Source organism: Onychostruthus taczanowskii, unplaced genomic scaffold, assembly GCF_017590055.1.
Source record: "Onychostruthus taczanowskii isolate IOZ18803 unplaced genomic scaffold, ASM1759005v1 scaffold19, whole genome shotgun sequence".
Classification (NCBI taxonomy): Eukaryota; Metazoa; Chordata; class Aves; order Passeriformes; family Passeridae; genus Onychostruthus; species Onychostruthus taczanowskii.
In genome coordinates, this window is record NW_024499128.1 from 8,254,313 (window position 1) to 8,267,271 (window position 12,959).

General features: G+C 42.1%; 1 protein-coding gene across 2 annotated transcripts in view; it reads right to left on the reverse strand.

Annotated features, from left to right (window-relative positions):
• The window catches only part of PRKAR1B (protein kinase cAMP-dependent type I regulatory subunit beta), a 92,185-nt gene that overhangs the window by 72,010 nt on the left and 7,216 nt on the right, over window positions 1-12,959 (reverse strand). For both annotated transcript variants that reach the window (XM_041401753.1, XM_041401752.1), the window contains exons 3-4: window positions 9,136-9,306; window positions 5,694-5,785 (exon numbers count right to left, since the gene is read on the reverse strand). In XM_041401753.1, coding sequence (XP_041257687.1) covers window positions 5,694-5,785; window positions 9,136-9,306 — 263 coding nt within the window. The remainder of the gene's footprint in view (window positions 1-5,693; window positions 5,786-9,135; window positions 9,307-12,959) is intronic.

Genomic DNA, 12,959 nt, shown 5'->3' on the forward strand with positions numbered 1-12,959 from the left:
GCATCCTGGCAGCCAGGCACAGGGTGAAAGGAAGGACCTGCTCTGGCTGAAAATAACCCAGCAGGGAGGATCACCTTCCAGAGAGCTGCCCTGGCTCACCTGGCCATGAGAGCAGCAGGAACATGCAACCAAGGTCTGGCACTCACTGTTACTTCATCCTTTGGTACAGCTCGGAATTCAGCTTAAATCAATGGTGGAACCATAACCTGAGTTTTCTGTCTAAGGTGGAATTTTTCTTGCACTGCTCTGCACACTGTAGGCATATATGAAGCACAGGCAGAAGCTAAATCTGTGTTTGTTTTTTGACAAAAGACTTAAGTTACAAATGCAAGGCAAACACAGGATGTGTAATGAATATGTCATAGCTGTGGCATCCTGTTTCTAAAATCTCTTGCTCCTGAATGGTGCCTTCTTAGGTTTCCTCCACATGTATGAGGCTTTCCAGCTGGCCTGCAGCCAGAGCTTTAATAAAACATGGTATTATGCAGAAGTGAATAAAGCTCATGGCAATAATAATGTCCTTGAAATTCACTAATCACCACAAGTTTCAAGAAGATTTCAATATGAGATCAACAGGAGAACAACTAAAATTCACTTGTTAGCTATGGAAAGCCACTTTTGTCATGATAATTTATGCCTGTATTGAAAGAAACCCCAAGTCATCAGTAACCCAGATGAAAAGTGTGTTTTCTGAATTTGAAAACAATACCTTGCTGCAAAAGAGCTGCAGGCACTTCAAAAAACTTTAAGATGTAAATGATTACAAATTGAAGAAATAGTCTGAGAAAATAGATATACTGAAAGTAAAGACACAACAGCTAAGAACATTAAGGGAGGGGTGACCAACAGCTTAAATACATGGTGAAAATTCATGGCCAAAGTAGCACTTTTGCAGGAAAGAAACCACTGATTACAGTCTCACATCCTAAACAGGACTCAAAAATATCCCATTGCTGTGAAAAATTTAAATAAACAAGCAAGACATGGAGCAACTGGGGAGAGGTGAGAACAACAAAAATGGTAAGGTAAGGCTCAGGAACCTGGTCTGCAAAGTGCCAATGTTCATCTTTACATCTTGGTCCCAACAAGCACAGGTATTAAAAAATGCTCTTTATCCTCCCACCTTAGCCACACAGGAAACACACAAAAGTAAATATAACGCTGTGTACTGCTGAAATACAGCCTTCAAGTTCATTTTTTGGTGCTTTTTTTGTGTCTTCAAAAGAGCTCAACATTTTAGTAAAACCATTAAATACCATTTTGTGTCCTTTGCTTTGAAAGCTGTTTCACATCATTATACTGCTCAAATAAACCAATTTATTAATAATGCAAGTAATAAAATACACCAAAATATTCTGAAAGCTGTTGCAAGCCTTACAGATGCCTGTAAGGCAGTACATTAGTAACAAATGCTTCCAAAAATTACATTAGCTAAACATTGATCCACTCTCTTTACTCCTTGATGAACAAGTGTGACATAGCATTTACACACAGATGTGGTGAACATTTAACCTTTCCTTTTATGTGGTCAGGAGGCCACTGAGGCTCTGCACAGGGACTGACAGATGTGGCTCATGACTCAGCAGAGCAGACTGGCACTGGTGACATCCTGGAAGCAGGAGTGACACTCCTGCTGCTCTCAGCCCTGCTCTCTCCCCTGCTGGTTATTTCAGTTATATTTCCTTCTCCTCCTTGGCAATCATCAGCTTTGGGTCCAGCCTCCATTCCCACAGCAGCTCACCTCTGAACTTCCCCACTGCCCCTGTCCAGTAGAGACACAACATCCTGTCAATGAAATGATGAAAAGTGACTTTTTATTTTTATCCACAGAAGCAAAATGAATAATTTCTTCCTCTTGATTCTCCTTTACAATTCAACATCTCCTTTACATCATGGCAGAGCCAAGTGGGTGTGCTTGTATTCCAGCACTACGTGATGAACAACAAAAAATCTTCATAGCTACACTGCTGGCTTAGAAGAGATTAATCAGAAGAGGTCAGAAAAAGGTCACTCAGACTGGCCCCTTGTCACCAATTTTGACTTTATACACCATTTCACAACTAGGAGGCCTTGGAGGACATTAATCTGCTGGATATCCAGGAGGGGGAGAGGAAATAGAACGCTGCCAAGTTATGGGTGTAATTCTATCTGTGCACAGACAGGAATCCTTCCGTGGCTGCAGAGGCAGAGCACAGAGAAGAGGCACAGCACTGTCCCCACCAGCCTCCCCCACGTGCAAAACTCCCAGGCAGCACTGGCCAAAAGAAGGGGGGATGCTGGTGCAAACCCTAAATCATCTTCAGAGTGGCTCTGAATCGTGAGATCGCCTTAGAGCCAGAAGGGATAAGATCAGCAAGGAAATTCCCCTCAAGACAAACCAAATTCAAATAAGCAGCAGCTCCTCACGGCTAAAACCACACTCCCACTTCAGATAATGGGCATTTTGGCACTGGCTTTGAGAGAACCAGGACCTGCCTCCAGAGTTTAACCAAGTCCCACGAGAAAACAGCGGCGTGCCGCGTCACTGCACAGAGCTGCACTGCTCTCTGCAATGTTAGCAGCTCTTGAACATCTTGGCAGAAGTTGCTGATAACTAGCTCTGCTGCTTTTGGTACTGCTGCAGTTACATTTCCCTTTCCTTGCACTTTTCAGTATAATTTTACACCAGAGACTCTGTGTGTGTAGGACATGGAAGGCAGAACTGTCTGAAGCATGGCACAGGGAAATACGTGATCTAAAATAAGACTTGAAGAAAAGTATTTCCAACACCAGTGCAAAAAGATACTTGTTTACCTTAACTTCAGCATGATTTCTCATGCAACCAGCCCTTCATATGGAATATCTGACACAGAGATTATATGCTACACTCTGCCTTTATAAATAAGGCTTAAGTTTCGCAGCTGCCAAGCAGCAAGTGCAACACAAGTCAGAGCAGGCTAACGCAAATATCTTTTTGAAGAAAGAAAAAATGTAAGAGTCATCCATGTAAATGAGAAATTGCTAGTCCAGCCTTCCCCCACCTGAACACCTCCTACATTTTGGTCAAACATGAAATTACATAAAACAATGATAATATCTTCAGTGTAGAAAGCACTGAGGAAAACAAACACAAGCCAATAAACATCACCACTGCAGCACAGAAAATAACCTTACCCAGCTTTCTACCACTCCAAGAGCCCAAATGAAGCATTTTACCACTTACTTCACTGAGCTACATATTTACATTAAGAAGATGCAGACTGGAAGTGATGGCAATGGTATGCTCTGACTTGCTGACTTCTCCACATTTGACAAACGCAACCAGACAAGGGTAAGAGCATGATGCCAATTTATTCCTTCATTTCAATCTTGTCTGCAGAGCAGAATATGCATCCTTCTGTGAGCTCCTTTTCTTTTTCCTGATGTCAGCTGTGCCCTGCTGTGCTCATCACGAGGCTCACACGAGGCCTCTGGACTCATCCCTGAGCAGGGAATGCTCTGTACCAGGCCATGCTCCAGTGCACAGCCCAGGAGCTCCTGAATCTTTTGACAGCAGAGGCAGAATACACCTGGCCAAGCTTTAGTTTGCAAAAGCAAAGAGTCCAGAATGCACCTGCAGCACCCACAGGGGAGCCTGTGCTGGTCTCTTCACTCCTAACATAAATCCATGACAGAACAGAGGAAAATGGGACGCAGGGAACAGACAGGAGAGACCATGATCATGATGTGCAATCAGCACAGTGTAAGATAAAGCACTTGTCCTTCAGACTTTGTCTCTCACCCTATTTTGATAACGAATTACTGAAATGTCCTTTTTTCCAGCCCAAAAACCTATCCTTTCAGTGCCTGTCACATCAGCATGCTGACAGTATAATCAGGATTTACAGCAGTTCTGTACAAGAGTTCTCCTCTGGGTGAAAATGCTAGAAGAAATGTGCAAACTTCATCCTCTTCTAATTACTCCAGAAATCTGCATGTTAACATGATGTCATTAAGACTGCAAAGTAATTAAACTGTGTAAACATCTGTGAGAGGGAGCAAAATTTGCACTCTTGGAATGTGCTTTGACTGCAAGCATTTGAGTAGCCCCACTGAGGGACTGTGCTGCTGACGTTCTGCCAGAACTGAAACCACCAGTGCAGAGAAAGTTTTTTGTCTTTTTTAACCATGGGAGCACAGAAAAGTGGGGTTGGTGAGGAGTTGCTGGCCTCAGTGAGCCTCACCTGCTGCCAGGCAGGGCTGATCTTGTCCTTGCTGGCAGACCACAGTCTAACCTGGCCTCAAGTGGTGGAGACTCCACAACCTACCCAGGCAATCAGAGACCTCCTCTTGGATCTGGCTTGACTCTCTCCCACTGCACTTTAAAATTGTTTTTCTTTACCCTCTGGCCCACAGAGCAGTTTATCACTCATATAGCATTATTCACATGCAATTATAAGCTATTATTGCATCCCTCTGCCCCAGCTTTTATTCTGGAGGCCAAGCAATCCCATTCTCCCCTCAGAAGTGATGTTATCTAGGTCTGGATCATTCCCACCACTGCTCCATGGATCTCCTCCAACTGTTTTTCCCTGAAGTGCAGTGCCCAAACTGGACACTGTGTTCCAGCTGAAATCTTTCCAACACTGAGACATCTTGCATGTTCTGTTTAGTTACCCCAGAAAAACATTAGTATTTTCAAAAAAAAGCTTAACATTAGTGATTATTATTCAGACCATGAGGTACAATAAGTTCCACATAGTTTTCCAAGGTACTACCAAAACTGTCTTATAGTCATAAAGGTGCTTTTCCTGCCTAAGGAATACTTCTGTGCACTTGGCTCAGTGTCAATCCATCCTGCTTTTACTAGAACATTCCTTCAACCTGTCAGCATAATTCTGAATGCTACCCTTGTCCCCCTGTGTTTTAGCAGCCCTTCCCATCTTCATGTCAGCTAAAAATTCAACACTCATCACCTGTCCCACTGATGCCACGAATGACAATCATGGTGAAAAGCAGAACAACTCTCCAATATACCTTTCCACTGGAATGATGGACCAGTGATACCTGCTGTTTGGTATAATTCCATCAGTGCTGCACAGACTCCACACTGGTTTCACTAAAGACACACTTCACTGGGTTTTTCTATGAACCCATCAGAAACATTAATGTCAAAACCATTACTGGAAGTTGAGCTGTTTGACCTCCTTTGTGCCTCCCCCAGCTGTACAGCTTGCTATCAATTCTGGAAAGACATTTTCAAGTCTTTAAAAGTCACACTGGCTGTTACTGAACTCCTTGGTCTCGTTCAGGTGCTTATACATAATTTGTTTGCTCCAGTTTTACCAAGAGCAAAACAATTTACCTGTCATTCCCTTTTATCTCTTTACAGACATTATGCTTTTTCTTTCCCACTTATTCAGCACTTGACCTGTCTTGCCCGAGTTTCAGAAGTAAAGACAAATGCTTCTGAGATTGCTTTAGCTAATTAAGTTATCTAGAATAAAGTTTATCAGGCTCATCTGTTCTGAAAACATTAAATATGTCTGAATACACTCTAACCTGTTCTTGTCCTTTTTCACCCTGTCATAATACCATGAGCATGTCTGAGGGTGCATCTAGTGTGACTCAAATGCATCACTGGGAGCAGTTCTGGACCCTGAGATGAAATTTAATCTAATTTCTTGTCCTCACAGCAAGCTGTGAATTCCCTTGAATCATAAAGCCCCTCGTACCTTCGTTCATTGTCATCAAGATGAGCAAAGAGCACGTTCTTGGAGATGGCCTTGGCCAGAGCAGTCATGGTTTTATAGTCCTTTGGAATAACCTGTAGAGAAAAGAATGAAAGGTAATTACATGCCTGATTGTATTTCCTCACAAATTGTGACATCTACAGAAAATTCCACTGTTCAAGAAAATGGGTGTAATTTGATTTCAGGCACTGAGACAGGATTAGGCTATAATATAAAGCCACTAAGAAAGTAATAAATTACAGTTTTGATAATGTGAGGATAAGAAGTTCTGTTCTCAAAATGACACTCAGAAAGGAAATATAAGATCAGGGATGACTGCAGAGAAGAGTATCCATAAAATACTATAATTAGGAGATATTGGCAGCTGTGTGGTCTCCTTTCAAATATCTTGGACTGAAGAAAATGTATTTTATGTTCCTCTTCCTTCCAACCCATATCAGAAGCAATTGTGAAAATTGTGAAAATAGAAACATTTCTTTAAGAAAAAAAGGAAAAATGTGTTGATGGACAGGTATTTTCCTTCCTTCATCCTGGAAAGGCAGGAATACCCATCCAACCAAAAGAAGGATGTCTCAAAGGGTAAAACTGATGTAGAACCAGTTTCCACAAAGAATTATCAAGATTTATTTCACAGGGAAACGCTGCACTGTGAAGATCTAAAGTTAAACTGGCTTCAGACCTCTCTTGTATTGGCTGCTGCAGTCATCAGATTACTCCAATTAAGTCTAGAGAAGTACACATGTACAAACTGCATGGTTGTATCAGAGTGAAACGTGATCTAATTGATCTAAAAGCTTAAATTTCTCAGTGTTAAATTCAGCCAGTATCTTATTCTTGGTTTTTACCCTATCAGAGGAGCACTGGATTGAATTGCAGACCTGAACCCTTGCTCTATTAAGAATACACCAGCTCAGCTTACTGCTGATGAGCCAAAAGGGTAAATAATCAGATCACTGAGACAGCTCCAGCCTTTCTGTCTGATTATGAAATAGCATTGACTAGCCTTTCTCAGTGTAAATTTGCAGCAGTGAAAGTCACAAGGCTTTGTGGGTTTGTTGGGGCAGGGACACAGAAAACACAGGAGAGATTCTCTAGGTGTGACCAGGCATCTGACCAAAGCCAAATGCTGGTAAGAATCACTTGGCCATTTCTTACATCACTCTTCCAAATAATTACTGGATGTTCTCTTCAAGCTGATCACCCTCTTTAGAGCAAGATTCCTGTTCTGTTAGTTGTTAACTGTGTTGTCAGATGTGTTGACAAATATTGCTTTCTCTAGTTCAAGGATGAACTAACCCTCCACAGAGATCTTCCCCGGAATGAAACCATGCCATGTGCTTGCTCAAATCACAAAGCTAAATCTCTTTTGATTTTCTCTCCAGGGACATAACTCATTTCACTGCCTCTAGCACTACTCATGCTATAGCTCACCCCTTCAAGGGATCCTTCAAACTGGCTTATAACCCAGATGTGTTTCTATCCAACACCTGAATTCAAGCCAGCGGTTCTTCCTGACTACCATCTAAAATTCCATCTGTTTGCAATAGTCTAACACAACCTTTGCCTTGCTTTTTACTCTTTTAAATTTGTTCCATAATTTGTCCTTTCAGTGTCTCCTTTTATTTCTGTGTTCTAGAAATCACACATCCATGGGTTTCACCATGGGATTCATTTGCTTATGGCAGAAGAAAAAGCACTGACACAAATCCTCCCAGTGCTAGTTCTGTATTCCTTCCAGCATCTGTAGCTGTACAAGAAACTATCCCCTAAATTATTATTATTTAAGATCAGTCAGTTCCTAGGAAATTAAAATCATAACAGGGCTAGTCAAAGAACACACAGAATATGATCTGTATTGCTGCTTCTGGTTCTTGCCTACTCATGCTACTGTCAGGGCTCACTGACATCACTGTTGAGAAATGAAGAAAACAAAGTTTACTTCAGGTTCCATGATAAACATAAAAGAATTGCTCAGGGGAGTGGGAAGGGATGTTTCCTTTGATTTTCAGAAGAGTCAGATGGAACCCATAATAAGCAGAAACAAATGGTATCTCTTTGTGGAAGTTTTTTAGGAGAATATTGCAAAGCGCACAGAAAGAGAAGTGTTTTAAAGTGGCTTCTGAAGTATCACACAAGTTTTTTAACAGTGCAGGGCATTCATTCATAGCTTGACCACAGTGCTGTTAAAATTTACCACACATTTGCAAACATTATTTAACTGCCCCAGGAATACTCTTACACACTTGTTTTTAGGATGAATGGCTCTCCTAATTCTTTTCTTCTTGGGACAGAAACCCCCAGAGCAGCCAGTGAACTTGTATCATAAGCAGATGACAAAAGCACATCTGACTGTGAAGGCAAAAAGCATTCTGCCAAAAAACAGTGACTGACAAAATGCATTCCCATAAAGAAAACGCACTTTGAGTTAAAGCTACTCCAGGCGTGCACAAAAGCACATTAGTAGCATCTGTCAACCTTATGAAATACATTTTCAGCCTGGCTCCCTAAACAAACATGACATATGCTATTGTAATGTCTCTCTTTCAATAATCTTTGAAAGATTTAGCCAGTGTCAAAAAAAAAAAAAAAAAAAAAAAAAAAAAAAAAAAAAGCGGAGTTATTAAGAGATATCAAAGATATAACATAGCTAGATATTTTTGTGAAAAGAGGCAGTTAAAAAGAGAGTAGCCCAAAAAACCAGAGCTCCTAGTGAAGAAATTATCTAATTTGTGATTGGCTTTTCTTCAAAGACAATGGTCACACAAAATCACCCAAGTATGGTCAAGAGACTTCCAAAATTCAGTGGATTAAGTGGTACCTAATCAATAGGGTAAATACATTCCTGAGTGGTCTAGGAAACCTAAATTACTTAGATTAAACAAAACTTGAGGTAGAACTGACTTTTGGAAACAAAAACCAAAAAACAAACAGGAAATGCAACAATAGAAAAGCTGTCTTGCAATAACGAGAGGTTCTGATCAAACTCCGAAGATGCTGAAGCCACTATCAAGAAGTGACTATCAAGAAAATGGCTGAGAATTACTGACCCTCTTAGACAGGGAAACAGATGAGCAGCACATCTCAAAAAAAGAGGGAACAATGAAGAGGTTCTGATCAAACTCCAAAGATGCTGAAGCCACTATCAAGAAAATGGCTGAGAATTACTGACCCTCTTAGACAGGGAAACAGATGAGCAGCACATCTCAAAAAAAGAGGGAACAATGAATGCTGAAATCCCATTGATGGGGAAAATCCTCAGTCAAGGAGACAGAAAAAGACCTTGAGTGTGAAGACGGCCAGCCCTGCTCACAGCAGCATGAGGACACGAACCTCCAGGCTGGCCCAGGAGTCCAAATTAGGGGCAAAACACGAGTCACTCGATTGCCTTGCACATCTGAGAGGCAGAGAGGTGGAGCCAGGTTACCTTTCTGACGTAGGAAACAGCATCTTCCTCAGTGTACACCTCTGCACTGACCCCCCCTCGCCGGCGCCGCGCCTTCACCACCGGGTTGGGGGGCGGCGGCGAGATCTCATCGTCGTGGGAATCCGACTGGGAGCTGGACTTCTGCCGGGCCAGGATTTGCTTGCATTCTTCCTGTGAGGCAGAAAGAGAAAATGAAATATCTCTTACTCATGGATATAGTCAATTTGCCCTTCTTTTATGGCTATCAGCAACCCTTTCACATCTGTGTTTGGGTGACGGATCAGCTTGCGCTGCTGAAAGAAAATTACAGATTTAATGAGAATAGCATTATCTCCAATGTGTGTACAGGCATTTGACCTGTTCAACTCTTTCTTACACAAAAGAAAACAATGTATATAAAGTGCAGGAGTATCTTTGCAGCTACTCCTGGTTGAGAAAGCAAAACTTCCATTGCTTACTCTCCAACATCACAGCTGCTATTTTCTCAGTTGGTTTGTACATGTCATTGTCTCTAGTACAAACAACTTGTCAGATGTCACACATTGATATATTAGATTGGTTTCTTCATCTTGCTCTGCTTTGCAAGCTTACTATCACCACAAACAACAACGATGCTCCCTACTCCAGAATTTCTGCCATACAGCTGATTTATAAGCAATGGGACTCTTTCCAAGCAAATAGGATCCAAGGTAGGCTCCAGAGGACTATGAAAGATGATGACTGGCCTAGCACCAGCTGGCCAATAGGGAGGTTATTCTCCAAATTTCATGCTTGTGAGAATCCCTCAAGAGAGTAACAAGAGCACAGAACAGTACAGAAAACCTTCAAGAAAGGAGGTCAGAGTTGCAAGATTGTCAATTCATACACTGAATTTGACTTCCAAAGGGTAGAGACAAACCAGATTACCCATAATTACAGCATTTTCCCAGAGCCCCTGTGTTGTATCCCTCAGCTTCCTCAGATTCAAGGGAAAGCAAAAAGGAGTAAAATTCCCTTTGCATCATCCATGTCTGTCAGTCAAAGGAATGGGGGATGTCTCCTCAGACCCAGCCCTCCTCCTCACCTCTGGCACAGCTCAGCCACAACACACTCAGTGTCCCTGCTGCTCCCCCAGAGCCTTTGGGGCTGGCTCATCCCAATCTCCACTGATCCTGCCTAAAGGCAGGGGAGAACTAGAGGTGGTGTGGACCATAAATTCTATTCCCTGGTACAGGAAACAGAGGGCATGAGCAGGAGGGCACAGGCACTGCAAGGACGCAAGCTGGCTGCTGCAGCAGTAGCCCAGAGTTCCATCTGCTGCCATCTCCTCCGTGTAGGCAAACCCCACAGCTGGTAGCTCCAGGGCCATGCTGAGGGATGTGCAGTGGCCATCACCCCATGACTCCCTCAACAACCCCAGGATTTTTTAGACAGCAGACAGCTCAGCTCAGCAGCACTACCCAAAAGAAAACACAGCAATGCTGAGCTCCCTGCACACCCCATAAACCAACATTCCTCCAGCAGAAATGCCAGGACCTGGCCTCTGTCCTACAGGAAATTTCCAGTGAGACTTTCCACTCAGAGCTAGGACGGGAGCGAGCGGAGGAGGGAGCATCTGGGAGCACCAGCACGAGTGGCAGATCACCAACATCACCAGCTGGTCCCACTGACAGAGGAAGTGACTTATCCACAGCTCATCAGGTATGGCACCAGAAAAGGGCAGTACAGAAAACTGGCACGAGCTCACAACTTCCAAGCTTGCAAGAAAAAGGGATGATTAATATATGTTTTGCCATTGGTGTTTACATCAAATCCATCACGCCACCTGTCTCTCCTGGTCTTATTCCAGTCAATTCCTGCACCATGACTGCACTGCCCTTCTCATTAACCTCTGACACCAGTCTTTGATGCACTATTGCTACTTGAAATAAATAACTGAACAGTATTTCCCATGCTGCATGACTCAAAGTAACAAGTTACACATTCTTGTTTTGAAGCAGGCATTACTGAAATATTTAGGGGACAAGCTCAGAGATAAAATGTAGAGGGCTGGCTAAAGATCTGACTTTTCAAGATCTTGACCTGCCTCAAAAAGTGCCAAGTTCTTTCTGAGATCAATTGGGGTTTAAATTTGGCTTACAACCCCAAAACTCCCAGACCACAATACAGTTGACCTCAGTGCTGTAACCAAAAATCTAGAATTTCAGATGTATTAAATCCTTACTGAAAATTTTTAATTTCACATACAAATAGCAGCACTAGCTATGCAAAAAATTACTCAGCTAGATTTTCCTATAGTGTAAGAACTGCAAATCCTATTTCAGCATTCTCATCAACTTCTTCCTTACTCCTCTCTGTCTCCAGATTCCTAAACTACTATCAAGCAAAATATTTCAAGTACAAATATGTGCTATATATTACAATTATATTTAATATTTAGTGTTTAAAAACTAAAGCTATGACTGAATAATTTCAAATAACATTACTGACTGCCTATCTCTGATAGTGGTAGTGGTCTCTGACTATATTAAATGAACACAACCAAATTCACCTTCGTCATGGGCTTAACTGAAAGGCAGTAAAGACCTTTCTGAAGAATAGCAGCTAAAATTTAACTAAAATGCAAGTACAACAAGAGGGCAGTTGTTGTAGATAACTAATGGTGCGTAGCAGTTACACAGTTCTTTTTATCCAGAGCACATTTACTCAGAGAGAAGAGTAGTAGTTTGCCACATTTGAATATAAAAAAGACTCTTCTCTCTCCAGTACACATTGCATAAAAGCCACTTCCAAGGAATTAATAAATAATATCTCCCCCGCCCCAGCACAGATTTATATACAAAAGGAAGCTCAGTGAGTAAAATTAATACTACAAAGCATGCTCTTAAACTCAAATACTTTTAGAAGCCAAAAAGATTTTAAAGGATTATAAAAGTGAGTTACGGTGTGATTCATTTTAAAAGGATGTCTCTTCACTACAAACTCCTTTTATACAAACAGCAGGCAGTTGACTGGCTGGCTTTTCCACACGCCGCTGTCTGCAGTCTGGGAAGGATCCCCATTCCTGAACTAGAGCGTGCCTTTTGCAAGTAAAAGCCTTTGCTCTCTCCTGGGCTGAGCTTTCAGAGAGACGTCTTCCACATATCCTGGGGTAAAACTGCACAAATGCAGCAAATGTTTGAGAGGAGCAATGAACTGTCTCAAGAGGAGTTCTTCAAACACCCGTCTTCAGATGCAGCTTGATGTGAATCCTTGTGCAGAACTCAGCTTCAAGTAAACACCTCATCATCTTTTGTTGTCATGACAACAAGTGATCTCTCTCTCTCTCCCTCTTTGGATGGCATTGATAATTCATAATCATACTGCCCAATTATGTCCACCTCCAAATGAGAAAACACATGGAAGGCACAGCAGCAAGACGGTGTAACTGCCTTTGACCATTGCCTCAAATTGAAAGAACCAATACAGACAACTGAAGTAACTAATTTATCTTTTGAATGCCCACTTTCAGCTACAAGAGGCTGAGGTATAAACCACGGAAATTTAGCATATTGTCCTCAGCATCTCCCCCAGATAACGTTTGCATGAACTTTTAATGAGTTGAAGCATTGCAAGTGAAGCAGCCACAATGCTGAGACAGTTTCTAGGTTTACCCTTCCTTTCAGACCACTGCTCCAGAGCACACACGTCCTGAACCGAAGCTTTCTTCCCTGTCAGCGGGAGCATTTCTAAACAGAAGTTCACTTCCTCTGAGGCTTTGTCACTACCTGAAAACTCAGATGAGCTGAACGAAGGAAAGCACCTCAGGGGGCTCCAAATCACTGTGCAGCCTTACAACAACATCC